Here is a 27,770-nt window from a genome sequence, read left to right as displayed (position 1 = left end):
GTCCCCAGTACTAGTTACCTCTTGTACACCACTACGTCAGACTGATACGAGGGCGCGCGCACGTTTCCTGTTGTGACATTCGCGCGTATGGCTTTAGTCTGCGCAAACGCGGAAGGTGCCTTTAATAATTATAACAAATATTTACATTGATTAGCAAACAAACTATGCTTTTCTTTCAAACATAATGGACAAACTGTATGATATGAATGTAGGAATGTGTGATGGTTAGCCTAGAAATCTAGACGCACCCTAGTGGCAGCAAATTTAATCTGCCCGCGAGTGTCGTCTAGCAACTCTCAATTCCCTCCTGAGCTGTATTCCCCTAACTCTTGGCGGGCCAATCACATCGTGTATAGAGTCGGTGGGCGGGGCCATAATGACGACTGCTGAGTTGCCGTGCTTCTAATAAACACAGAAACTGGCAAACAGCAGCCTTTCGAATCAGCTTTGACCATGACTCTGGAAGACTTGGAGTTGAGCTTTTCTCTGAGAAAAGAACGGCACTGAAGTCATTCTTAAAAAGGGAAGATGTGTTCGGAGTTTTGCTGACCGGATACGGCGAATGTTTAATCTATCAACAAGCTCTGTTTCACCTTCATTGCTCTGGTTGGTGGTAGCGCTATCCTATCGCGTGCAGAGGGAGTTTGAAAGACAACCGTTTATCCCGCCCCTCGGATTGAGCTGTCAATGGTGAGTTTCCAGATCAAACATCTTGATGTGGGTCTGGCTTGTCAGGCTATGTGATGGTGGCTTTAAGCAACAAATGATTTTATACAGGAAGTCATGAATACATACGTTTAAAAATGTGCAAAAACCACAATGTAAACTGTCAATCAATTTATATAACAATTTACATTTTATTGCAGCACCATCTTTGATTACAATCAGAAAGACAAAAAAAACCAATATAGTTTTATGCAAAAGTTGACAGAAATATGAATAGCCTTTTTATACTCTGGGGAAAAAAAGGTTTTAAAGAAGACAAACGGAATGCCAGTGCATAATAATCCTTTATTCAATCAACTTAATCTATATGCATATGGTTCTTTACCACAGGATTCATCAGGGGGAAAAAAACTGAAAAGAAAATAGAGGAAAAACTGAACCCTCTACAAAATTTTATATAGCCTTTCTTTGTCTTTACATATTCAGTTCACTCAACACGCAGCAAGCAGTTACGGCAGCTGATCTTGACATCGGAACACTACAGAACCCTGTCTAAAAAGTCAAGTGCCTCAAAGACCCACTAAGTTCTCATCTATTCCAGCAGGAAAAAAAAAGATTTCTTGTTTGCATGTTTATGTATTACTGTGTCCAATTGTGAAAGGCAGTTCTCAGGCGGGACAATTGATAACAGCTGGTAAGTTGAAAACAAACTGAAGTTCACAACAAGGGCAGGAAGAAAAATGTGATGATTGTAAATAAAGAAGCATGAGCCTGATGGTCAGCATAGTTGTGTGCATGAGCCTGACAGGAAGAATAACTCGAATGCATCTAATCCTCACTTCAGGTTCTTCATTTTGTCTGCTGTTAGTGTTGTTAAAGTTTATTCCAAAATTCAAAGCATGAAGGTTGAAGTACAATGGTGTTACGGATATGATGAAGGGGGGGGCAGGATGTCACTGCAGCTGGCTGACTGCTACCTTGGGACCCCCCAAAATATATCACTGCAACCCATAACCAACAACCGAATCATTTTTTGGACAATAATGGAGTACAGCGCCATGTTTAAATGCTGATAAGAGAGACATATGGTGAAGTTACAGGAGTTGTTGTTCCAATACGATTCATTAAAGTCTCTTCTGTAAGAGACGCTGAGAACTGTGGGACTGATCTATAATACTGAGTCAATGGCGAGTACAATCACTGCTGCTATTAAACGTCCTGCAGGTCACTGAACGTCTGGAGAGGGTCTCGTTCAGCTGGGGCATGAATGAAGGGAAGCTGCTATTGAGGGATATAATGAAACCTAAGCATGAGGGAGGAATAAGGCAGAAGATAGTGACAGGAGTGAAGGGTGAACTTCAGTGTTTACTTGGTGTGAACCATAGAGGTGCTGAACAGAAGCTTCTGCTTTTTCTTTTTCTTCTTCCCCCCTTTCTCATCTAAAAAAGAAAGAAAAGAAAGATAATGTGTAACAAACATTCTGGAAGACACCAACTACGGTTTTGGAAAAAAAAACGTTTCCTTTGTTTCAGAGAGAGTTGGGTTTTTTTCTTTTTCAGTCAGCCCCATTTTTTTGTGCCACCAAACAAACACTGCTTTTATTATTAATAATTAAACTAGTACCTATCATTGATGCGTGGGTCAATGTATTAACAACCCGCACCCAACCGACGTTTTCAACTAACCCACCCGCAACTCGGACAGCAACAAAAAAAATAAAAAAATATTGTACCCAACCTGCTTCCTGACCCGCATTTTTTTTTTTTAAGTAGTAAATGCTCATCGTAGCATCAATTTATTCATTTATTTTGTTTCATTTTAATTTCTAACATTAAGATGCTGTGTTTATCCAGTCTAATCGAAGTGTGCGTCTCTTCCCGACTTTCCCAACTAAAATCCGCCCCCTCTCAGAAAATACATAAAACGGACATTACTGAGCTGTAAAAGTAGTCTATTAAAATGTATCAATGGCACTGCTCAGTTCAGTGTGTTGGGAAATCGCCAATCAGGCATTTTGTCCCACGTCAGGAAAGGAGTTAAAAGGGTTTTTAAGGTGCTGTTGGGAGATTCCTGAGAACAGAAGATTAGCCTACTTCATTTTAGCTTTCCCCACGCTGTGTAGAAATAATATTAAATCAACCGTCCCTGGGTTGCCTCTGACACAACCTGTGGAGCTGAATGTGCGCTCACTGGCTGCACCTGATGCTGGAGCGCAGAGGATCCTTCTTGCCAATGGACATAGTAAATTGTGTCTAGTAGCCTACTATATAAGTTACAAAGGTTTAATTGGCATCTTCATTTCAAACGACCCGACCGACCGCGACTTGCATATCATTGCAAATATTTTTGGATGACTCGAAAACGCAGGCACCCGCTCATTTTGGATCAACCCGTGGATCACTGGTACCTATACATTATAACTTTGACAACACCAATTCAAAAGTTTAGAGTCTGTGAGGTTTTTGGTTTATTTTAACAAACCAATACTTTTAAAGCCTAGAAATCTAGACGCACCCTAGTGGCAGCAAATCTAATTTTGCACCCAGCGTCATCTATCAACTCTCCGTTGGCTTGCGAGCTTGAAAAAGCAAACTCTGGACACATCAAGTGGTCACCATCTGGATAACTGATCAGATTTGTTTACCACGAAATATGAAATTATGTATGTAATAGGCCTTTACAGAGTGTAAAACAACTTTCGCTTTATCCTCTATAATGACAGTGCATAGAGCACTGGATTTTTGTGATGCGCTCATATACAATCAATCTCAAATAGGGTACTTTTTCTACAAGTTTAAGTTTCCCAGCATCAATCTTATGAGACAAAGAAATGTGTTATTCCTTCTAGGGCTGCACAATAATGGTAAAAATGATAATCACGATTATTTTGCTCAAAATCAAATCACGATTATTGATCACAATTATTTTGTCAAAAAGGGTAATGTTGTTTACCAACCTACACTTCACCCAAAAGGCCTGTAGGTGGCACACTGACTTTATGTAACCAACTATGATAACTTTGTTAGATGGTAAATCAACACAAAACACATGGTTTTGGTGAACGCTGTAATCTGTATTCACATTCGATTTTTAAAGCAACACAATTCATTTGCAAATAAGACAAACCACAGATTCAGATTGCCCAGCAAATTTTTAAAGCAAAGAAAAAAAAATGTCTGTGGTGGCTTGGAACATTCTAAAACGTTTAACGTGAAAAATGCTTAATGTGGCTTAATGCACTGACAGTGATATTAAAAGACCAAACTCTGTAAAATCATAAACCATAGGCTACTGTACAGTAAAAGAGTTGAACACAACACGTTTAATTTCACATTGTGTTTTCCTCCCATAGAAAACCGTTATAAAGAAAAAGCTTAACGTTATTAATGTAGCCTACTAGTGATATTAAAAGATCAAATTCTGCACAAACACATTTTGTGTAGTATGCTTTATTAGTATTTAAAAGGTTAATTCACCCCAAAATGATTCGGATTGCCAGTGTCACGTGATTTTAGCAGTTTGGCAGTTTGACACGTGATCCAAACTGCTGAAATCACGTGACATTGACGATCCGAATCATTGATCGATTCACTGATTTATGGCCGTTTGAATCTTTATTTGAGGTTTGAAAACAAACGCGGAAGACGATGCTGAATAAAGTCGTAGTTTTTGTGATTTTTGGACCAAAAAGTATTTTCGATGCTTCAAGAGATTCTAATCAACCAACTAATCTCACATATGGACTACTTTGATGATGTTTTTATTCCCTTTCTGGACATGGACAGTATTGTGTGCATAGACTGCATATGCTCTGGGACTAAAATATAAAATATCTGAAACTGTGTTCTGAAGATGAACCGAGGTCTTACGGGTGTGGAACGACATTAGGGTGAGTCATTATGACATCCATTTCATTTTTGGGAGAACAAACCCTTTAATTTTTACTAAGTTTGGTCTTTTAATGTCACTGTAGCCTACATTAAGGCCGTGTGTCCACCAAAGTGTTTTTAGCCAGCAGAAAACGCTAGGCGCTCTGCTGAAAACGCCTGGCTGAGAGCGCTTGAGAGCGTTTTTTTTTTTCTTCAGTTGAGACTCTTTGCTTGTTATGATACGGAAAATCCGAGGAAGTCTTACAAATTTCACAGGTAGTTTGTTTCTGTATTGATTCTATATAAAACTACAGATCCAATGTAAAGTTTTTGCTCTGGCTCTTGTTTTAAATCATTTTGTTGCGTTATTATTGCTTATTTTAATCTGATGACGACACGCAGAATGTGGCAGTTGGTCTGTGTTGTGTTTGTCCCGCCCCTCCTCCACTGTGATTGGACGGCTGAGTGAAAAGTGACAGTAATGAGCGGTGGGCTTTACTCAAATTTGAACATTCTTCAACTCTCGGGGACCAGTAAAAAACGCTGAGCGCTCACCGCTTGAGCGTGAAATACTCGCTCAGAGCCTCGTTGCGCTCCAGGAGTTCTAAAAACGCGGCGCTCTCATTGAAAACAATTGAAAACGCCAGCCAGCAGCGTGAAAAAAACGCTTTGGTGGACACACGGCCTTAGCAACGTTAAGTGTTTTCTTTATGGGAGGAAAATACCAATTAAATGCATTGTGTTCATATTCAGGGCTCATCTGCTTTTCTGTACATAGTAGGCTTTATTATGGTGTTCATTACGTGTGTTTAGTTAATAACACCGTCTTCGTTAATTAAGCCACGTTAAGCTTCATTTTCATGTTGCGTTTTAGAACTTAGCCTACCAGTGGCGATATCATTTTCAACTGATTCACATTATGAAAACTGCTTAAAACCTTTAGGAACTTTAAAAGATAAAACGGCAATTAAATGAGGTTTCTTTACCCGATTTAATTGTCACATCGGCTGCAAAGGTGCGTTTATTCTGCAAACAGTAAGGAGGATCCGTACGTGCATTTTTTGAAATTAGTCGCTGAAGGTTTGATCATGGCAGATTTAGTTAAACTAATAGCTCCAGTGTCTTGTCAAGAAACAAAGACTGACTGTGACATTTTTACTGAAGCAGGATTTTGCTGTGGAGATCGCTAAACTCCAGCGCCTGTTTTCAGCTCATCAGCACTCCTTCCGCATTTAGAGGGAGCGCGAGCGCAGGGTTGCCAGATTCCACAGATTAAGTAAACCACCGGGAAGACAGTATATCCTTTTATGGAGAAAAGCTCTCTTTGGGGGATTTAAGCTCTTTTCATCTGGCAACCACAAGCATGACTGCTAGCAGAGGCTCGTTATCAACGCAAACCCCAAAGAAAAAACACATTTTAAGGATAAATAACGAGCGGGCCAATATCGTGACGATTATTTGAAATCAATCGACAGAAGCAGATATGGTTATCACGATTAAAATATAATTTAATTTTGCAGCCCTAATTCAGTCTATAAAAAGCTTACTGACCCCAGACTTTTTGAACCGCCGTAGTGTATAGAAATGTTTTTTTTTCCTCACCAGGGATGGGTAAAGCCTGTGCTGGGGTTTGATTTCCATTGTCCAGCTGTGACAAAGCCTGCTCGAAAGCCTGGCTGAAGGAGTTTTGGAAACTGGGTACTGGGACCCGATCCGAGCCGTCACTCTCTCCATCACTGTCTGCCATAGGAGGGGCCAGGAACATGTCTGCTATGGAGGAAAACACACAAGTCACTGCAAAACTATGCTTATACAAGTTAGTTAACAGTGAGCCAACAAGAAACAAGTGTCAGTCAGGGCAAGTGTTGACAGTAGGCTCACCTTTCTGTGGGATGCTTTTAGGCCCAGCATCCACACGGGCTTTCCCATCTTTCAGCATCTACACCAGAGAGGATCATCAGTGGGGTACAATGTGACACTCACAATGGCATTATTTTAACTAACTATATTCAAATTTAGGTTTAATTTACTTCATGTGACGATTTTTTCCACCACATGAAGACAATGTGATGGCTCGTTATAAATGTGAAAGAAAGCGCTTTAAGCAAACCTGAGCGAAGGACATGCAGTGAGAGTCCTCTTCCACACTGGTGACACTCAAGGATGGACTGCGCTCAGTCAGATTAGGGAACATCACTCCATCTAAAATATAAATACAGGGAATAAGCACAAAAGACAAAGCACCGAAGGCCAGGTCAAGAGAGTGCGAGTGTTACCTGATGAAGGGCTGCTGCTCAGAGGGGACGGGGGTCCCAGCAGGAACTCTGGAAGCTGCATCTGTGAGCCACTCTGAGGAGGAGATCCAAATGCAGGAAAATGCTGGAGGTTCTCCAACCCAATGTGCACCTCTGGATCTGAACACAACAAGACGACACATTCAATGAATCACAGCCTGACAAACCAATTACAACATTTAGCTGAATGACATCACAATCTGACATTGTTTATTTTCAACAAAACTTTTTTTTCAGAAACATAAGCAATGGGGAATTAAATCCTCACATTTCCCCTGTTTCCTGTTTTCCTCTATCTCAATCCTCTTCTCCCTTCTCTTTTCATCCCTTGCTTTCTTCTGTCTCAGGCGCTTGCGTTTCTCCAAGTCCTCTGCCAAAAAGACAAAACTGTTAAAAATAACTTATAATACTCATTTGGTAGAACTCGTAAATACAAATCGCATAATACATATTAAAAAAAAATTCCCAAACTTGTATAACAAAACATTAAATCCTGGCATGTAATAGTGTTTCCCATTTCCAGTTTGTAAACATGGTTTTCAAAGAAAGTGCCGTTTTCCACCAAAATTGTTTTACTCTTGCAAGTTAAGAAATTAGGACACGAGTATTGTAATTTTACTACAAAAGTGTAAACATATTAAATATTTAATTGTCATTTTCTTTTCATTTATAGTGGAGTTGTATTACAGTATTGTATTATTTGCCATGCATGTACCTGCGAAGCTGTCCAAGGTCTCTTTTGAGAGAACGGGTGGCTGAAGATTAAGCTCACAGAGGCTGAACTCGCACGTGAGGGGCAGGTGAGAGAGATAACGATGCCGACGCCGAATATCCTACAAATGAGGTCTGTGTTAATTACTTCATCGCGATAGGCATTACTTAAAAAACCTGATCCTTTGAGAGCAGAATAAATTCACCATAATAAAAGATTATTTTTAAAATCCCCAGGATGTCAACTAGGCACTGAGGTCATGTGAAAACGCATCATAGTACGGTAATAAATGTGAGAGACGGTGGGTACCTCAGAGACGGTGTGTCCATCAATTTCCACTACTGTAGCGGTGATAGACTGAGGGCTGTTCTCCAGGCTCCCATACTCCCTCAGCAGACAGCGCACGTTCACTGGGTGCAGAAACATCTGCTGACCATCCTCAGCTACAGATACAAAAGACAGAAATAAGTCATATTTACTCTCCAACTCTACTGCTTACGCTTAGTTAAGTAGCTTTAAGCATCATTACAAATAAACTAACACACCTTGATAGAAGTAGTAATATGGGCCATGATGAGCAGACTGACTGGTCTGAGGGGTCTCTTCGACAGGTTTGTCCTCCAGAGCCCCTTCAGGCATCTCTTCAGCCACCTCAGGAACACTCGGAGTGGCCAACTCTTCCACTGGTTCCTCATGAGCCTCCTGAAGCTCATCATCAAAAGCTGAGGCGTATTGTAGGATGGGCTGTGGTGGGACACCGTACATTAAGCCAAATGATGCACACTGAAATTTGGTCAATATTCAGGTTCCAATTTATATTCTGTGCCTTTAACTACAATGTAGTAACATTTATATGAATCGGTTGATACAATGCACGCGTTTTACATTTAACAGCTATAATTAAGCTCTGTAATTACATATATAATTAAACTGTTGACCCTTCTTTTCCACCTTAAACCTACCCAAACCTGTGCCTATATCCCACCTCAATAGCAGAAAAAGTGTTTTGGGTTGCACTTTATATTAAAGTTTGTGCACTTACAGTGTACTTTAAAAAAAAAGTACTGGGTTATATAAGATGGCATGGGAATTTTGACAATTGTGTGTGTATTTGACCGCTTAAGCGTAGCAAGCTACTCATTTTGGTACTTGCTGACTGAGAGGCGGCTTTATGTGCACATCACTTATAGAGATCGTTTTTGGTGACCGCAAAACCTGCGGGAATTATTAAAATTGTGCACAATATAAGCACTATTTAACTGAAGTCACAGAGGTGGTGAGTGTGCACTGTATCATAGTAATGTCATAAATGTGTGAGACTGTTCCATCCTCTGAGGGAACCTCAGAGACAGTGAAGCTACCTCACCATCAGAGAGACGAGAGCAAGAACACGAAGCTGACGTTATTGCCTGTACCGCTGGAAACAAAACAGACTGGCTCTGAATCTGAAAGACGTGAGACTGACTGATCGGTCACCGGTCCGGGCCGAGTATGCGGAAAATCGGTTTTCCCAAATCTTCCGCAATCCTCTTGTCTGTCAGCTCTTTCTCTCGTGATGAATAAACTCTTGACTCCTGCTGTGTTTGCGCTGTGACACTCGTTTGGATCATACTTTAGTCAAGCAAACACGTTCCGTACTGTCTGTTCTATAATTGAACTTAATAACATTATTACTATTAAAAAAATCTTAAGTGATAGGGCCACGGTATGCACATGATGTGACCGGTGTTGAGTCTGAATACCGGTAACACAGACTATCGTAGCAAGCCTAGTACACATTCTTTTTAGCAGTTTAACACCGTATCTAAACCGGACATGCGACAAAAGCAAATAGAACCCATTATAATCAATAATGCCGTCTACACAGGATGTGGAGCTTTTTCACGGCCAGTGTAGACAGCCTCAAGCTGCTGGCGATGCGGCACCGGTGTTGACAGCGCAAGACACCAAATATAAAGTGGGAAGAGAAATTCAGAGTGAAAAGATTCAAAGCGAAGTGCAGTGGAAAAATTATTGAACAGATCACACTGTTTGTCTTTTATTGTCATATTGTCAGAGCAGAATTAAAACCATAAACTTGCAACACAGCACTCAACTAAGACATTTTCCTCTGCTGTAAAACAACGAATTACAAAATTCACAAGCGCAGTGGATGAGGACTACTTGTCCAACAGCCTTTGATTGAGACCATCATGATTATTATAATCGGAAGATTAGAGCCTGTGGGGCAGCAGTCATACTAAAAGAAATGAGCACTGTTTCTACTGACCTTGGAGGTAGTGAGGTTCTTGACCACAGTCACCTCAGGAGAGGAGTGCTCAGATAGAGACAGCTTCCTCATGTCCACCCCATCAACAGAACCGCCATCCTTACGGTGACACTTTAAAAGACTCTCTTCCCGCTCCTGATCATTCAGAGATTAAACATGAGGGTTACATGAGCTGGAAAAGTGTAAACACTAACAAATAGCTTTTACAGTAAAATAAATAAATAATTGTTTAGCCTGTTTAAAATGTCACATATATGTAAAATTAAGTATACGTTTCATAAAAAGCATGAAGCATTAATGATTTATAGCAATAAAATCATAAAATAAATGACATATTACAAGTTATTGTTCCCTTAAATGGCTTTAATGTAGTTTACAATATTTGAGTAACATATAGCAACTACTTTTTCATTAACAATTGTGCATTTGGCAGACAATTTTATCCAAAGGGATTCCAAAGTGATCAAAAATCATGTAGCTTTTACCTTTACCGTTTTTTTCAGGTATTTCTAAATGTCACATTGTATGTTTTCAGTTGTATAAAACAGTTTAATAACCATTATATAGATGGTTGCATGTAAACATTTAAGTTTGCAATTTAATAATTTTCATTGTTTTTCTGAAATAAATCACACATTACATAATCCAAAACCATTTAAAAATAGCTTCAACATCAATTAAACTATTTGAGTAACTTATACAGACTACTTTTCTAAACGGAAGTGTGACTTGTTTAACTAGTTTTAAGTTTCAAAGCAGCTTGTCCAACCCAACATTCATACGCCGTTGTGAAAGCTTGTGTACCTGCAGCTGCAGTAAGGCGCTCTGTATGAAACAGGCCTGTGGGTCATCTTTCTCTTGGCTGAGCTGGGATTGGAGAGCCATTCTCTCTTCAGCCAGCAAACCCAAAACCTGCTGCTGAGACGCCAGGAGCAGCTTAGAGTATGCACGCAAATGCACATCTGCAAATGGGGTGGGGAGTGTCAAATAAGACATACTCAGGTGAACACCACAAAAATCGAATCCAAAATGCAGATTGCCTCACCTCCAAAATGAATGGGCTCCTCCACTTTAACCCACTGAGAGCTGGGAAGAGCCACCAGCGATCCTTTCTCTCGCCGCATCAGACGCATGGTGATCACATTACCAGACACGTACTGACGGGTCTCCATGGCAACCACACTGAAAGTTGATGAGATGGGTTTTAATGACAACATAAATTAGACATTACGTTAACTTTGAATGAATATGTACACAAAATGTTCAGTTATTAGAGAGACCTCTTTTTATTTAAATCGGGAAAAAAATTGTAACAAGTAGTGTATATGGCACTTTTATGTACTAGGCGTTTGATTTTGATGCAATCTTTTTCTTCCTTTTTTGTTACATGAAGTTTACATAAGGATGTTCACATTAAAGTTGCAGTAATCCATTTCTGAAAAACACTGTTGAAAATGTAAATCAACACCTAAACAACAATATTTGCAAGATGTCTGTTCTGCTGTGTACTGGAAAAAAAATGCATTTGTACCTAGTCCTGGCAGTGTAAATAGGATAAAAACAAAGTTGATCAGACCCATCAGACCAAACACCACAATATTCTTGTTGCCAATCAGCAATAGTAACCGCTCATGATGGGGGAGGAGAGAGAGTGGGACATCCGTAGAAAGACTGTAGATAGAGAGACGGAGATATTAGAAGAAATGGTACGAGGAGTATAATTGGAAAAAGAAGTTACAATCAGGCAAGGACGACTTTAACATTAGAAAAACTTTACAGCGCTGGAGAAACAGTAGACATTGGGAAGGCCTGAAAATGGATTGCTTTGTTCCTGCTTGACACTAATTTTTGCAATATTTCACAAAACTAAAATAAGCTGTTGTGTGTTGTTGAATCGCATCCATATTTGCACAAGCTGTATAGCTTGATTGTTGTATTGTGGGCAACCAATGAAGGAAGGGAGTGTTTGTTTGGTTGATTTCAAATATCAACAGTGTTTTTCAGAAATCACTTACTGCACCTTTAGCCAAAACCACACAAGCATTATAAACTGTCAATTTTAGTATGAACCTCTTGAGATCAACACTGTGCACGGCCTCATAGCAAATGGGGCACTTGGACCAACTCTTCTCACTCAGAGAGAGGTAGTGCAACATGCACGGCCAACAGTAGATGTGGCCGCAGCGCGTCATGTGGGCTGCAACAGGGGGATACAGGCAGATCGGACAAGACGGCACCTCATGACTGTAGATGCGCTGTGTGGAATGAGAAAAACATCATGAGCAAAACTTGAAGAAAATCCACTGACGGCATAAACAAAGAAGTGTGACTTCTGAACTGACCACTTGCTGCACAAAGTCCCAGTCCACCAAAGTGTCCGGATCAGTAAAGTGGGCTTGATAGTCCTGATCGTCAATTACCACAAACTGGCAACTTGTGGAGAGAAGGAAGATTTCAAAGAAGATTAGCTGATGAAGAACTCAGATGCTTCTCTTTTGACTACATGAACTGACACATTACACCAGAACAAATTAAGCAAGCACATTGGCCCTCATTTATTAAATTTCCAGCGTACACCTTGCGTACACCCAAACCCACGGTGACTTTGATATTTATCAATATGGACGTTGCCGTACGGCACGCTCAAATACTTCGCCAGCTTAGGAAGATGGTGTATGCACGTTTTGAGATTCATAAGACACCACAAAACGCAAAGACAAAGATATGCTATGTGAACCACTGTGAAAAACAACAACAACATAGTAATTATAAAGTTCTGTGTTTATTTTTGTGAAACATGGACTTCGATGTTTAATTGTGACTTGACCAAAGCATTTGATTTGTAGGCATATGTATTCCTCCAGTTGCGAGCCTGTGCGCTTTACCTGGCATTTCAGGGTTAGGCCCGGCAGCTGCGCACGGACTGGAACTGAATAATTCAGACTGACAAAATAATAAAAATGACATTCTTCTTTTAAATAATAATAAAATAAATAATAACGACATTCTCCTTCTAAATAACAATAAGCATCATTAATAATAAAAATCATAATAATAATAATAAGAATCTTACAAATTGTCATGCAATTATTAATGTGATGATCATCACTATTGTAAAACCCCAATACATGTGACGTTATATGAAATTAAATGCTAATTGTTTCAAAGCACGTGCTGTAAAATAATGCCTTGTGATAGGTAAATTCTCATCAAACGGCTATATAAACTGCTGGAATGCGCTTCTCAACCGCCACACTATTGACAGTACTTGTAATTTGGGTCCATATTTTGTTTTTGTGGGCGCCTTTAATCCCACTCTTTAAAATCCCAAATAAAACTATTTTGTTTTTTTCCACCTGATGATGGTCTCGATCTCCACGTAGGAGAAGTTTCGCTTCTTTGCCATCTTCCGTTTGTCCATGGCGTAAAATGAGGCGTGGGGGAGGCGCAGACTTGAATATATAGGGGCGTGTTATTCTAATGACGATCGTTTTGAGCTGCGGCATTTATCAAGGGCAAGTATTGCGTACACCTGGATTGCAGAGGTGCGCACAGCTTCATAAATCAGGCGGTGAGAGGAATGTAAGCATAATCTTACGCCAACATATACACCCGTTTCAACACAAGATTGATTAATAAGGGCCATTTAGTGCAAGCTGAAAATCCAGTTTGGCCAAATAGAAAAAGGTGGAGCAGACCTAAAGTGTTTCATCACCTTTAAACAGTACACTGGTGTTTACGGTTAACGAAAACTATTAAAGAGCATTTATGTTTTTTAAGAATTTTTTTTACAAATTAAGCAATTTAGATAGTACTTTCAGTAAATATTTCAGATATTACATTCATACATGCACATTATATATATATATATATATATATATATATATATATATATATATATATATATATATATATATATATATATATATATATATATATATATACACACACACACACACACACACACATACATATACACACACCTGGCATTGGCATTGATTCAACAATGTGTTGAAAGCATTCTTTCGAAATGTTGGCCCATATTGATAGGATAGCATCTTGCAGATTTATGGGATGCACATCCTGAGCACGAAGCTCCCGTTCCACCACATCCCAAAGATGCTCTATTGGGTTGAGATCTGGTGACTGGGGGCCATTTTAGTACAGTGAACTCATTGTCATGTTCAATAAACCAATTGGAAATTATTTGAGCTTTGTGACATGGTGCATTATCCTGCTGGAAGTGGCCATCAGAGGATCGGTAGATGGTGGTCATAAAGGGATGGACATGGTCAGCAATAATGCTTAGGTAGGCTGTGGCATTTAAATGATGCCCAATTGGCACTAAGGGGCCTAAAGTGTGCCAATAAATCATCCCCCACACCATTACACCACTACCACCAGCCTGCACAGTGGTAACAAGGCATGATGGATCCACATTCTCATACTGTTTACGCCAAATTCTGACTCTACCATCTAAATGTCTCAACAGAAATCGAAACTCGGACCAGGCAACATTTTTCCAGTCTTCACCGGTCCAATTCTGGTGAGCTCGTGCAAGTTGTATTCTCTTTTTCCTATTTGTAGTGGAGATGAGTGGTACCCGGTGGGGTCTTTAGCTGTTGTAGCTCATCCGCCTCAAGGTCGTGCACGTTGTGGCTTCACAAATGCTTTGCTGCATACCTCGGTTGTAACTAGTGGTTATTTCAGTCAAGGATGCTCTTCTATCAACTTGAATCAGTCAGCCCATTCACCTCTGACCTCTAGCATCAGCAAGGCATTTTCACCCACAGGATGGCCGCATACTGGAGGTTTTTCCTTTTTCACACCATTCTTTGTAAACCCTAGAAATGGTTGTGCGTGAGAATCCCAGTAATTGAGCAGATTGTGAAATACTCAGACCGGCCCGTCTGGCACCAACAACCATGTCACGCTCAAAATTGCTTAAATCACCTTTCTTTCCCATTCTGACATTCAGTTTGGAGTTCAGGAGATTGTCTTGAACAGGACCACAACCCTAAATGCATTGAAGCAACTGCCATGTGATTGGTTGATTAGATAGAAATTAGATGATCGCATTAATGAGAAATTGAACATGTGTTCCTAATAATCCTTTAGGTGAGTGTGTATATATATATATATATATATATATATATATATATATATATATATATATATATATATATAATTATTATTATTATATATATGTTCCTTGAGGTTCACTTGTGTTAATAACATTTTTTGCCCACAAAAAAACAACTACATATGCAGAAAAACTATTTTCAACTTTCATTCTAACCCTGTTTAAAATTATCCTTTTTAAGGGGCTTTAAGACTTGTCAGTAAACGCTGCTATGATTGACTAACGCTATTGCACACAAGTTTGTGTTTTGGAAACATTATACATATAAAGCCTTTATTTATAGACAAAGCTTTATGAAATGTACTTGCAGTTTGTGATGCAGCTGCTGTCAGATCCAATACAGTTGCTTCATCTTTCAACAAAAGTTTATTTGCAAACTCCCATTACATTGTGCCTCATTTACAAATCAAAAAGCTCAGAACAAACATAATCCTCTGATGCGATCTGGGACAGTATTAAAATTAACTATCTACTTGTTTATGACGCTAGGATCCTTTTGAAGTCTGTACAGAGACGCAAACAAGTGGTTTAAACTGGTTTGAAATGTGTTTGCCCATGTGAAATCACAGACCTCACAATATCAAAATCAAGTTGTTTTTGGAGCTTAATTAAAACCACAATATGTTTTTTTTCCCGCTGCTATATGTCACGAGATTTAAACAATAAGACTTTGTTGAGCTATATAACATTGATTAGCTTTCTGTTGATTAATGTATCCAAACAGTTGCTCACCTGTCTAATAAAACACATAAAATGTTAAAGCTTCTCTGGCATTTCCATTGTTTCTACAAAATAAAACTGGAAATCGAGGGTAAGGCGGGTATGATGTCATTATTGATAGGCAATGCACAGACACGGTTTGTTTAAATCGCTTATTTCTTTGGATTTAAACATTCTTGGAAACATTGGGTATGATGCAAGTACACAGGTCAACAAAATATTGTTCTAGTTTTAGGATATTTTAATCTAAAAATGTATTCTTTCATATTATTCCTTTAAAAAAATGCTTTGTTTGTAATGAGGACATTTTAAACTCTAAAACTTGCAGGATGTTTTAATGGCACAAAGACCTAGTAAATATCAAATGATCAAGGAAAACGTTATTTCTCAGCTCATGATTCTTTTAATAAATATTATACTACTTTATTAGTATAATATTTAGTATAATACTGAAACTAAAATACTTTATTAATGATACTAAAATACACAAAATACTGTTGCGTGTGATTTAATACCAATTCATATAAAATTATGCAACATATTCTGCTATACTCACTTAGCCTGTAGGAAAAGCTCCTTGTTGAAGGGCTTGTGTTTGTGACCCCACTTGTTGCGCCGACCCCAGCAGGAATGGCTATCTCCTACGGAGCCAAAGTGGCCTCCACGTGGCTCAAACGTAAAGTTGAGCAGGTGGTTCAGACTTATCTTTTTGGGTCCAGCAAACTGAGCCGGGCTAAACTCGGCCCGGCGGTTCTCTGCTACCTAATGAGAGAGAACAACAGTTTAACTGGGTTACTCCAAGTAACAACAGGTCTGTTTATTTACAGTACATAGTGTTTTTTCTAGTAGTTCATTAACCAACATGATTACTGCAATTTTCATATTTGCATGCAATAGAGAAGCATAAAAACATGGAAGTACAAATTAATCATAGTCCAAAGGCTAATTGCAACACACCTCTTCTCTTCTACCACCACCATCAAGACCATACTGTCGCCCCCCTCCGCCACCTCTCTGAGGGGGTCTCTTGTCAAAATTCTTGCTTTTATGTGGCTGGGAGCGTCGTGGGCCTGGAAAGCTCTCGGCCTTGGCAAAAGCAGGCTCACGTTTGCGGCTATAGCGCTTTGAGCCCCCATTATTCTTACCATCTAACAGAACAGAGAAAAGAAGGACAAAACATTCATTCCAAGCATAACATTTTACTTGACGGGGGGGTAATAAACTTTCCGACCAACTTCGGGAAAATATACAATTTCCTTGATTGCAATACTGACAATTTGATGTGTCGCTTCTCCGCAAGGTGAAATTATATCTATACCCCTGAAGTGAAGTGTAAAATAAAAATAAAAAGTGTGCACTTTTCAATATTTTTGATATTCACACATGCCTTAGCTAATCAATCCACTCACAGGCAGCTCTCTAAAGTATTTCAGAGGACAACATGATAAGAGCCGAGGGTGTAAACGCACACATCTTATCATCCGGCAGCAGAGAACGCTGTCCTATACAGTTCACAAGCCCCATCAAAACAGTCATACTCATAACAAAAACAAAGACGACACTGTTTAAGTTATCTACAGGGATTTGCTTCTGATATGTTGGAGGCTTTCTTCGGTCCATCCAAAAGCTAGAGGGCAATACAGCACTGAAGCTTTTCTTTTGGTCACATGGCAGACTGCTGACAAGAATAGATCCTGACCATGATCCTCATGCATCTGATCTGCTACTAAGAGGAGTAGCAGCTAAAATAACCCTTAATATATGAATTCCCCTTGGGAGGAATACAGTTGGAAATGTTGGATTAGTTTAGAGGTCAGCAGGAATACAGTTTTGATATCGGATTATTTATATAAGAGTGACACACACACCACCCATGTTGTGTTATCAGAACATAAGTTTATATCAGGTGGATTATGGATATTTATATGGACACCAGAATAATGAACAATCACAGTAAATCATGCATGATCAAGATGGGAAAAAGTTGAACTGGTTTAATAGACGTCAAAATGTATAATCTATCAATCTATAAAATATTAAATGAACATACAATGTTATATAAGTAAAATACTCCTACACATTTTAAATATATGGAGATTTTAGCACTGTTCGCATATATTAGTGCATTCCACCTCATAAATACTAATAGTCTGATAACACTGGTTACAGATTTCAACATAAAATGATTCAAATTTGATTCTTAATTGCAATAAACTACTAAACTAACATTTCCCTAAAACAAACTAAATCCCCCTAAACGTATATAACATTGTTCGCTAAATATATGTAATTATACTATTAATATTTACATACGGCATTTAAAATTATATAATCAAATCATATATACCAATCTAGCTTAATATGGATGTTTTATTTTGTTTAAAATATGCATGAAAAAAAAATTCCAGAGCAAATACTGCCACTTAATGATTAGGGGTTTATTTTTGACGCATTAAATATTAAGCTTTATTTATATTTTACGAATTGCTCTGTTGTTTATTCGAGAAACGGCCAATCGCAAGCCGTGGCTACGTCATCTCGGCAGACAACAAAACCATGCCGCCAGTCCCAAACACACAAAAACACTTTCCCCTCGAATCTGACAATGACAAGCGTGTGTGTGTGTGTGTGTGTGTGTGTGTTTGTGTAAGAAGCTGACTCTGTACCTGTTTTGGTTTTAGTGTCTGTAGGAGTCGAGCCTGTAGAGCTGGAACGGGGCGGGATCTTCGTGTTGCTGCTGCTGCTGTTGTTTGCGTTTGGGTTTTTCTCCATTTTGAGGCCGAACTCCGGGGAGAGAGCGTCGGAGCTCTTTAGCATTAAACGGGGTAAAAGGGGAGAACAACGGGTTGTTGTGAATGCGGGTCAGGCGACGAAGGCCCTTGTTCATTTCTGTCAAACGCGGAGAACCCATCACGGCGACATCTTGACCACAACAAACCGAGAGAAAAACAGAGACACAATCAAAATGTCTCAGTAAAAAAGCTGTGCTAACACAAAAAAACAAGTGCCCAAAAAGCGGGGCCTCGCCCCTTGAAAAGCGCAGTTTCCTTGGCGTGGGAAGTGTTGCGCCCCACAAGGCGTCAGCCGCTCTCCTAAAGAGGAAAACGGATGAATATATGGGTTTTAACCCAAATTTTACTTCAGCTAAAGAAAGTCAGGCATATGGCGACAGGTCGCCAAACGGGAACCGCAAACACCCGGATGAGGGTTATAAACCTCGCAGGGTTTACGAAGTGCGCATGCGCGGAATCACCGATTCTCATTGGTGCATTTGACTGCAAGATGTGGTGTAATCTATTTTTTTACTGTCTGTTGGTGTAATGTAAACTCATATACCTTTTATAGGCGGAGAGTTCAGTTTTGCTATCAAAGCATTTGTTTTTATAAATATTTGGTTTATTTGAAACACACGTTTACAGGTGTTTTCAGTGAATTACAACAAGAAAAAGCAATATTGTTTTGGTTAGTACAGAGGAACAAAAATTAGATACACGTGACCTACACATGGCCAACGTTCATAGTTTTCATACAATAATAGCAGTAATGTAAAGATAGTCACAAATCGTTTACAGTATAAAATTAAAACTGCTCCAAAAAAAATGTTCTTTTAAGTATTGGAAAAAAACACATAAAACAATGTCCTATCAGTTGTATAATATAAAATATCTGATCACTGACACAATGCCTTAAAAAAAACCTACACAACTAACACAAAGGTTTGTTTTAGATCTCTTCATCTTCATCATCATCACTCCAATCTTCGTAAGCTTCCTCCTCTCTGGCAGCATACAGGGAACAGCTCAGAATTGCTCTCCTAACCTCTTGTTTTTCGGCTGTTGTGGAAGGGAAGAGAAACAGTCAGATTAAATCCAATGTCTAAATATCAAACTATAAGAAAAAAAAAACATTCTAATAAAATTGCATTTGTAGTATTGTATTTCAAGCGATTAATAGTTTTGACACACAGTTTTTTCTTTTATCTGTGCACATCATTATTTTCAGGGTTGAGTAAATAATTAATTACATCTTCAACAGTGTAATTAGATTACTGTACTAATTACTTTCTTTAAAAAAATGTTTAATTAAAAATAAAAATCGCATTACTTGTTAATACCTTCTAAATCTCATATCAAATCAACCTCAAAGTTGAAAAATACAAGGATAGACATCAAACTGCTCTATTAATTAATAATAATAATAAAATTGCATAAAGTACTCTTGAACTGACCAAAAAATTTAAAAGGAGCTTACATTAATTGAACTCAACTGAATCGAATATACTTTATTGTCCCATTTCTGGAAAATCAGACTTCCACAACACGGCCAAACCACAATATTGGACTTGCATAACAAAATACATATCAATAGACAGAAGTTAGGAATTTGCAATACTTAAATAATATTACAAATATACTAGTATACAAACAAACTAATCTCAGTTTTGGAATTATCTAGTCTAATAATCTAATAATTTAACCGCAGTTGGCATTTACAATTTGATTTACAAATCAATATCTAGTCTGCCAGAGGTTAGCATGTTAACATTATCAAGAAAAAGAATGTTATCAGCCGCATTTTTAGCTCATTTTAAAATGTCATTTCTTCTCTTCTCTGATGATGCGTTTACTGGCATGAGGGCAGGACAGCCTGTCACTCACATGACGGCACACAGCAATAGCAAATCACAACCATCCAATCAATTATCAATGGATAAAATCAAGTCCCGCCCTACTGTACATCTTTTCTCGTTCGAAAAGCGATTTCCCTTCAGAAACCCTGTTTACAACGGTTATTAAGATTGCATTTTGGTCGATTAGATCACAAGTGGTCAACACTAAATACAGGTGCAAACAAGGTCTTAAATGTTTTGTGTTTTCCTCGAAAACGCATTTGACCGGATTTCATAGTGCTAACGATCATGTGGTCGAATGCGTTTGAACAGCCACATTATGACTGGCAGACTGCAACAGTTGAAGTTAAAAATCTTCATTTGTGTTCTACTGAAGAAACAAAGTCCATTTCATTTTTGCAAAAGGTTCTTTTGGAAAGTTAGTTTCAAATAACCAGTTAAAAATAAAACAATTCAGCGGTTCTTTTGCATCGTGTGATGACATCACTAGTACGTAATTCTAACAACTTATTTTTATGGTTTGCCATGCAGAAACATTTAAATAAAGCCATATGTGAACGCATATAGCTGATTATTATCCTACCTTTCAATAAGTTAGGTTAATGATGTTTATTGTCATTTTTTCCTTCTGTGATCCTGCATAGTAGACAAGTTTACTAGGCCTAGATTTTGCACACAAAAACTCCATAAGTTTAGATTAAATCATGAAACGGCGTTGTCCACAACGGTAGGTTTTGAGCGCTGTTTGGTCTACTTTTGCTATAGTAACGAACGCACTTCCTCATGCATCTGATTAACAAATCAGTCGTATATTATTGTTTTTGTTAATATTGGATTCTGTACAAAAGCACTTAAATAAACTTAGTCATTTAACTTAACTGTGCACATGCACTTTAGACATATGTAGTTTAACCATGTAATAAATGCACATTACTGAATAATGTGCTCACCTTTTTATTTAATAAATCGCATTTTCTGCTGGACTATGGGCCATTTCAGGAGCATCCATAATTACAATTTTAAATAAAAAAAAATGTATTGTTATTAAAATGTATCTTAATTTTACAAATAAAATTTCAGAGAAGGATACTTTCTACATCCTTGTATCCTGCAGTCACTCCAGGACTAGGTTCCCCCATCAGTTTCGTTTAAAAAAAACAAGATTCGCAAAATAATCGAAACTGACAGTGCCGAATAGATTCTTGGAATCGACTCCATTGATTACGGAAGAAGGAATTGGAATCGTTTCCAAAGATTTCGGAATCGAACAGCCCTACGAGCAACTACATCAAAATTGAACAGACAGAAGGTTGTTATAATTTTACATCATCTTACCTGAGAAACACGTCACAGATAGTTTCATAATAACATGAGCAGAGTGGAAAATCGTGATTTGATATTTAAAACAGTAAGCAAGCGCTTCTTTGTTTATGGTTTGTATACCTGCTGTCTTATTTTCACTTTCCCTTTTTGAGTGATTAATATATCTGCTTAAAGATGTCTTTTACACGCAGTCGCCAGCATTTTCCAATATTATCTTCCTGCAATACTTTTAGGACCGCAGTTTCAGGTCTGCATTTCTAGTACCCTAGTTTAATTGGTTTTTTTTTGTTACAGCACAATCTAGCCAACTGTACTCCAACAGAGGAGCCCCGATTCAAACTTTTCCCACCTTATTTTTAACAAAACAGCAGGCACAGCCATTTTAAACTTAATTACGTCAATAAGTTTAAAGGTGCCCTAGAATGAGAATGGAAATCTGAATTAACCTTAGCTTAGATGAATAATAAGTGTTCTGTACATGGAACCAACCTACCATCAGCCTCAAACACCATTGTTTCCTCCATATGTAAAATGCTTGAAAAAGACCACTGAAAAATGGGTGAATCCCAACATAACACAGATTGTGACGTAAACAGTCGAGATCATTAAATGGTTATTTCACCAACACATGAAAATTCGGTCAATAATTACTCACCCTCATGTCATACAACACCTGTAAGACGGAGGTCTTACAGGTGTCTCACTACAGTGGTTAGTGAGCCCATCTCACTACAATGGTTCTACAATAACTGTATGAAGTACAGTACAAATAACGACTTATATAGTGATAGGATTTTCATAAAATTATTGTAGAATCACTGTAGTGAGATGGATTTTGTAATGATACCTTCAGTGCCTTTTATGGGTCTTGAGAGAGGAAATTGGTGTCAATGAAGGCCTTTCTGAGCCATCGGATTTCAACAAAAATATCTACATTTGTGTTCCGAAGGTCTTACGGGTGTCGAACGACATGAGGGCAATTAATTAATGACAGAATTTTCATTTTGGGTGAACTAACCCTTAAATATTTACGCCTCCCCAAATTGCATGTAACCAGCCCATGTTCAACTCATTCTAAAGCTCTGCTGTAACTTACCATGTAAGAAATAACTTACCATCGTTTTTGCAGTCCAGCAGCATTCTGTTGAGCTGGTGTCTGTTGTACTTAACAAGAAACTTCTGACATGTTCTAATCGTCCCTGTGGAGATCAGGCAAAGACATTAATGGTGGTAAGAAGAACATACACATGTAACTTCAAGCATTGCGAGGAGTCGGCTGTCATCTAGCACCAGTACCTCCAACATGTAAACAGTTGAAGAAGCACGGTATGCTCTGGCCTCTGGTCTCAAGGCAAGTAACGAAAGCAAGGGCAGACCAGATGAGTCGGTATTGCGATTTCCTGCAGCGTATAAAGACCACTCCGGTTTGGGCATTCAGGTATTTCACTGCATACAATTTGAGAAGATTTTACCGTTGGGCTGAGCTACGCAATATATCACTCTCAGTTAGTTAAAATAACGGTAACTTAAACAATGAAATGCATTTCTTATATCGTTGAGCAGTGTTTACCTATCACCCCTATGTTAAACTGCGCTGATCCGTAGTCCCCGTGTGCTCGATTCACGGCTGCTTGCACTGTTTTGTAAATGGCTTTCCCCTCCAACAGCTGCAGACTACTCCGTTTAGACACGCAAACCTCGCATAGCAAATACCTGCACACAGTCCAAAGAATAACGAAAGGTCAGAATTGTTTAAAAGTCAAACACCTACAAAGTGCAAAAGGTCTTTTTTGTTTTTTGTTTCTTTCTTCTTCATTACCTCGACTTGAATCGGACCATATTTCCAACACGTGCATAACTGGCTTTGAAAACACTGCACTTTACTTCCGGGTTTTATTGACCAATAATATTTCTCGTTGGTCAAAGGGGGCGGGGTGACCGTTTGACACTTTTTAGAGCAGTTGTCATCGTCCTGTTATTTTAGTAGCCTAACATGTTTTCCCACTTAACTTTGCGCATGACAAGCCATTTTGACTTTTATTTATTCCCAGAATATAAATTTGTGATATCAAGAATTAAATTTCACTAGTTACAAGGACAATTCTTGATATCAGGATTTAGATTTCTAGTAACAATGGCATTTTTTGATATTATGAGGTCCGTGAGGACATCACAGGTCCACTATGTTCATTCCCAGGATCTCAACCCGATCTCACAGCAATTTTTGAATTTGTCAATTTTTTTGCTAAAGCACACACCCCTAAACCTACTGCAGAAATCTAATATCACCATAGGCTGCCATTCAAACCAATTGTTGATATCAAAAATTGTTTTATTACTAGCTGAAATTCCAATTTCACAGATCCGGAATACAAATCTTCCCTTTACTTTTTATTATCAATAATATAGTGCAAATTTACACTCACCTAATGGATTATTAGGAACACCTGTTCAATTTCTCATTAATGTAATTATCTAACATATAGATAAATATTGTTTATATGCATTCTACATGGCAGTTGCTTCAATTTAGGGGTGTGTTCCTGGTCAAGACAATCTCCTAAACTCCAAACTGAATGTCACAATGGGAAAGAAAGGTGATTTAAGCAATTTTGAAGTGGCATTGTTGGTGCCAGACGGGCCAATCTGAATATTTCACAATCTGCTCAGTTACTTCACACACAACCATTTCTAGGGTTTACAAAAATGGTGTGAAAAGGGAAAAACATCCAGTATGCGGCTGTCCTGTGGGTGAAAATGCCTTGTTGATGCTAGAGGTCAGAGGAGAATGGGCCGACTGATTCAAGCTGATAGAAGAGCAACTTTGACTGAAATAACCACTCATTACAACCGAGGTATTCAGCAAAGCATTATTAAAGCCCCAAAACGCACAACCTTGAGGCGGATGGGCTACAACAGCAGAAGACCCCACCGGGTACCACTCATCTCCACTACAAAAAAAGAGGCTACAGTTTGCACGAGCTCACCAGAATTGGACAGTTGAAGACTGGAAAAATGTTGCCTGGTCTGATGAGTCTTGATGTCTGTTGAGACATTCAGATGGTAGAGTGAATTTGGCTTAAACAGAATGAGTGTGCTGTGCAGGCTGCTGGTGGTGGTGTAATGGTGTGAGGGACGTTTTCTTGGCACACTTTAGGCCCCTTAGTGCCAGTAGGGCATCGTTTAAATGCCACGGCATACCTAAGCATTGTTTCTGACCATGTCTATCCCTTTATGACCACCATGTACCCATCCTCTGATGGCTACTTCCAGCAGGATAATGCACCATGTCACAAAGCTTGAATCATTTCAAATTGGTTTCTTGAACATGACAATGAGTTCACTGTACTAAAATGGCCCCCACAGTTCTCAACCCAATAGAGCATCTTTGGGATGTGGTGGAACGGGAGCTTCGTACCCTGGATGTGCATCCCACAAATCTCCATCAACTGCAAGATGCTATCCTATCAATATGGGCCAACATTTCTAAAGAATGCTTTCAACACCTTGTTGAATCAATGCCACGTAGAATTAAGGCAGTTCTGAAGGCGAAAGGGGGTCAAACACAGTATTAGTATGGTGCTTCTAATAATCCTTAGGTGAGGGTATATTCTTGATAAGCTATCAACAATTGAATTGTTAGGCTACTAAATTTTTTGATATCAATAATTTGATTGACAATGTTAATTTCTGATATCATAAATGTGATTGTTAGTAAGAAAGCCATTTTAGATATCTGAAATTATATATTATATTGAATTCTTGATATGAGCAATTATTCTTGAAATCAAGAATTAAATTCCTGATAGCAACAACTGAATTTGAATGGCAGCCTATGGTGACACTAGTGAAACTACAATTGAATGGAACTAAACGAACTCAAATGAACAATTAACGGTTGCATTTTTAGCTATATTTTAATTATCTTAAGATTAGTAAATATTGAAACAACTTTAGGCTATATTTAGTTAATGTTAATGCACTTCTAGCATACCTGGCGTATATACACCATATTCTAGGCACACGAGATTCGCATCATAATTGTGTAATCGTTATTAACTGAAGAGGGCGCTATACAACAGCGAAAACTTGAAGGGTGCTTTATGGTGCCCATTAGGCTATTTGTCGCTGAATATACAGGCTACGCTATAGCCCACTAACATCAATAATATCAATACGATTATTATTAATAAGAACAACTTAAAACCATACAAAACTGAGAATATGCATCTAAGCATTCACCACGAAAAACATAATTATAGAAATAGTTATAATGGTCATCGGTCACTTTTAAATGTCCTTGGAAATTGAAAACAGACGCACAAAACCTAAATGTCCTTGTAGCACAGGAGTGGTGCCAGTTGTTCCCCGCCTTGCATTGGCACAGACAGACTGTCCGAGGTGGTGATGGTGGGTGGGTGTGTGCGCGCGTTCATCACAGATCTGCGCGGAGCGAAGCAGGCTCCTGCTTATACTGAAGTTGCGCGTCACAACATACACAACTCTGCATGGCACCGACCTGTAATCATGGAGCCGTAAACCTGTATTCTAGTGGATCTAGGCTCATAATTCCAGGCTGAGGAGACAGGTGCTTTCAGAGACGCCAACTCATATCATCAGGTGGAAGTGTGCAAAAACGGACTTGTGTTAGTTAAAGAAAAATGTGGATCTACGCAAGTATTTTAACATATATGCTTCTTCTGGCCAGAGATGCAGGAGCTATTAACAAGGTAAGACCTTTCGTTATTGCTTTGAACAGCACACTTACATTTTACGCACAGATCACGCACAGCTTGTTAAAACAAGGTTTTGCAATAAACATGATTAGTGTGATCTCGTTTCCATTACTTGACAAGTGCATTTATCATCGTTTTACTAGATTTATTGGTCTTTAATATTGGCATGCCATTCGTGTGTTGCGCGTGGTGTTTTTGGCTGGAAGACTGGACATCAAACCTCCAAATTATAAAGAGCAGACAGCATTTTCTTGATTTTGCAATAGTACTGGATCCTGGCAGTGTCTCTATTTGTAGCTTTCGTGAGATTTTGAAATGGAAGTTCATCTGGGGATTGTGAAATGACATGTCCTGTAATCAGCGTCAATGAACCGGCAAATTCCATGAGGTCAAAAGTATAATGTTAATCTGATTTAATAAAGGATCCAAGAACATGAAATCTGTATTAAGTCATAATACACCGTTTAAAAGTTTGAGGTCAGTAAGTTCACAACATTGAAGAGTTTTGTACTCTTTTTTTTATTATTATATTATATTAATGTTAAAAGCATTATATATATATATATATATATATATATATATATATATATATATATACTGTAAAAAATGTTGTTTTTTGTTGGTTTAACTTAAAAAAGTAAGTAACCTGATTGCCTTAAAATTGTGAGTTTATTGAAATAAAAATATTTGAGTTGATAAAAAAATTGATAAATCATGCAAATAGCACTATTTGGCATGTTTCACTGCATCAGCAGAAATAAAACACACAATTACCCAATATGCAATATTTTTCAGAGCTACACACACACACACACACAGTTTTACACAGTGTAACCATTCTGGTGACAACTATATTCTATATATATTCTATATTCTATATATATTCTATATTCTATATATATTCTAACACTATAGAATGCAATACAAATGTTATTTCCAGTCCATGAATTTGATTAGTCAAGAGGCTTTCCAGGAGTGCTGATGTTTAGTCTAACAGCACTGGGATTTGCATCACTCGACTTGTCCGTGTTCACGGCGTTCCAGATCAGACTATAGTAGTGCAACTGGACAGAAAAGCCCATATGGGAGAAGGGAGGTTTTCACAGACCGTCAGATCATTCAGAATAACTCAAACAACACTTAACAAATCAACTTTCTCACACAATCTCCCCTCCCAGAGCGGCAGGCAACATATTTTGGCGCATATGCCTTGGCCTAAATTACTCCTGGCACTGCCAGAACATTCCAGTCTTTAATCCTTGAGATGGCATGGCAATATAATTTAATTGCCATTTTAGACCCCTGACCTTAATCGAAATCTAGCCCAGGCTTTTTAGGCTAAAACTGTGAGAACTGACCACCACGATGCAGCTTGCTTTGATAGTTTACAGTGCACCTGTAAAACACC

General features: G+C 38.5%; 3 protein-coding genes across 5 annotated transcripts in view; 1 reads left to right on the top strand and 2 right to left on the bottom strand.

The window, feature by feature from the left end:
* Window positions 1-833: 833 nt before the first annotated feature.
* rnf10 (ring finger protein 10) lies at window positions 834-18,878 on the bottom strand. 3 transcript variants are annotated; one of them, XR_010897527.1, is made up of 18 exons: window positions 18,340-18,878; window positions 16,631-16,821; window positions 16,230-16,435; window positions 12,153-12,243; window positions 11,881-12,065; window positions 10,856-10,992; window positions 10,615-10,772; window positions 9,811-9,945; window positions 8,087-8,285; window positions 7,851-7,984; window positions 7,545-7,662; window positions 7,098-7,199; window positions 6,812-6,949; window positions 6,646-6,737; window positions 6,417-6,474; window positions 6,138-6,305; window positions 1,468-2,105; window positions 834-1,437 (listed from the first exon to the last, which is right to left on the bottom strand). XR_010897527.1 is itself a non-coding variant. In XM_067413327.1 (17 exons), the coding sequence occupies exons 1-17, from the start codon at window positions 18,488-18,490 to the stop codon at window positions 2,032-2,034; spliced, it is 2,337 nt and encodes a 778-aa protein (XP_067269428.1). In that variant the 5' UTR covers window positions 18,491-18,878; the 3' UTR covers window positions 834-2,031. The 3 variants fall into 3 exon arrangements, 2 of the variants coding, with proteins under 2 accessions (XP_067269428.1, XP_067269429.1); XM_067413327.1 differs by having other exon boundaries at window positions 834-2,105; XM_067413328.1 differs by having other exon boundaries at window positions 834-2,105; window positions 6,138-6,302.
* A 169-nt stretch (window positions 18,879-19,047) lies between these two features.
* Window positions 19,048-23,514, bottom strand: pop5 (POP5 homolog, ribonuclease P/MRP subunit). Its single transcript, XM_067412565.1, has 5 exons — window positions 23,446-23,514; window positions 23,197-23,339; window positions 22,923-23,072; window positions 22,742-22,825; window positions 19,048-19,506 (listed from the first exon to the last, which is right to left on the bottom strand). The coding sequence occupies exons 1-5, from the start codon at window positions 23,463-23,465 to the stop codon at window positions 19,397-19,399; spliced, it is 507 nt and encodes a 168-aa protein (XP_067268666.1). The 5' UTR covers window positions 23,466-23,514; the 3' UTR covers window positions 19,048-19,396.
* A 2,502-nt stretch (window positions 23,515-26,016) lies between these two features.
* Window positions 26,017-27,770, top strand: part of olfml2a (olfactomedin-like 2A) — a 31,859-nt gene continuing 30,105 nt past the window's right edge. The window contains exon 1 of the mRNA XM_067413326.1: window positions 26,017-26,356. Coding sequence (XP_067269427.1) covers window positions 26,288-26,356 — 69 coding nt within the window. The 5' untranslated portion in view covers window positions 26,017-26,287. The remainder of the gene's footprint in view (window positions 26,357-27,770) is intronic.

The sequence above is a fragment of the Pseudorasbora parva genome, chromosome 13 (assembly GCF_024679245.1).
Source record: "Pseudorasbora parva isolate DD20220531a chromosome 13, ASM2467924v1, whole genome shotgun sequence".
NCBI classification, from domain to species: domain Eukaryota; kingdom Metazoa; phylum Chordata; class Actinopteri; order Cypriniformes; family Gobionidae; genus Pseudorasbora; species Pseudorasbora parva.
Note: the sequence above shows the minus strand (reverse complement) of the source record. Positions and strands in the feature narration are given on the sequence as shown.

Excerpts from the sequence above, each read along its gene's own strand:
- rnf10 (XM_067413327.1), bottom strand. The coding sequence starts at position 18,490 with ATGCTAAAGAGCTCCGACGCTCTCTCCCCGGAGTTCGGCCTCAAAATG. Across the intron at positions 6,738-6,811 it reads GAGCAGCAGCCCTTCATCAG|ATGGAGTGATGTTCCCTAAT; the intron begins GTAACACTCGCA and ends TTTATATTTTAG. Across the intron at positions 6,475-6,645 it reads ACTGCATGTCCTTCGCTCAG|ATGCTGAAAGATGGGAAAGC; the intron begins GTTTGCTTAAAG and ends TCTCTGGTGTAG.
- pop5 (XM_067412565.1), bottom strand. The coding sequence starts at position 23,465 with ATGGTCCGATTCAAGTCGAG. Across the intron at positions 23,340-23,445 it reads ATGGTCCGATTCAAGTCGAG|GTATTTGCTATGCGAGGTTT; the intron begins GTAATGAAGAAG and ends GACTGTGTGCAG. Across the intron at positions 22,826-22,922 it reads CAACTGTTTACATGTTGGAG|GGACGATTAGAACATGTCAG; the intron begins GTACTGGTGCTA and ends TGATCTCCACAG.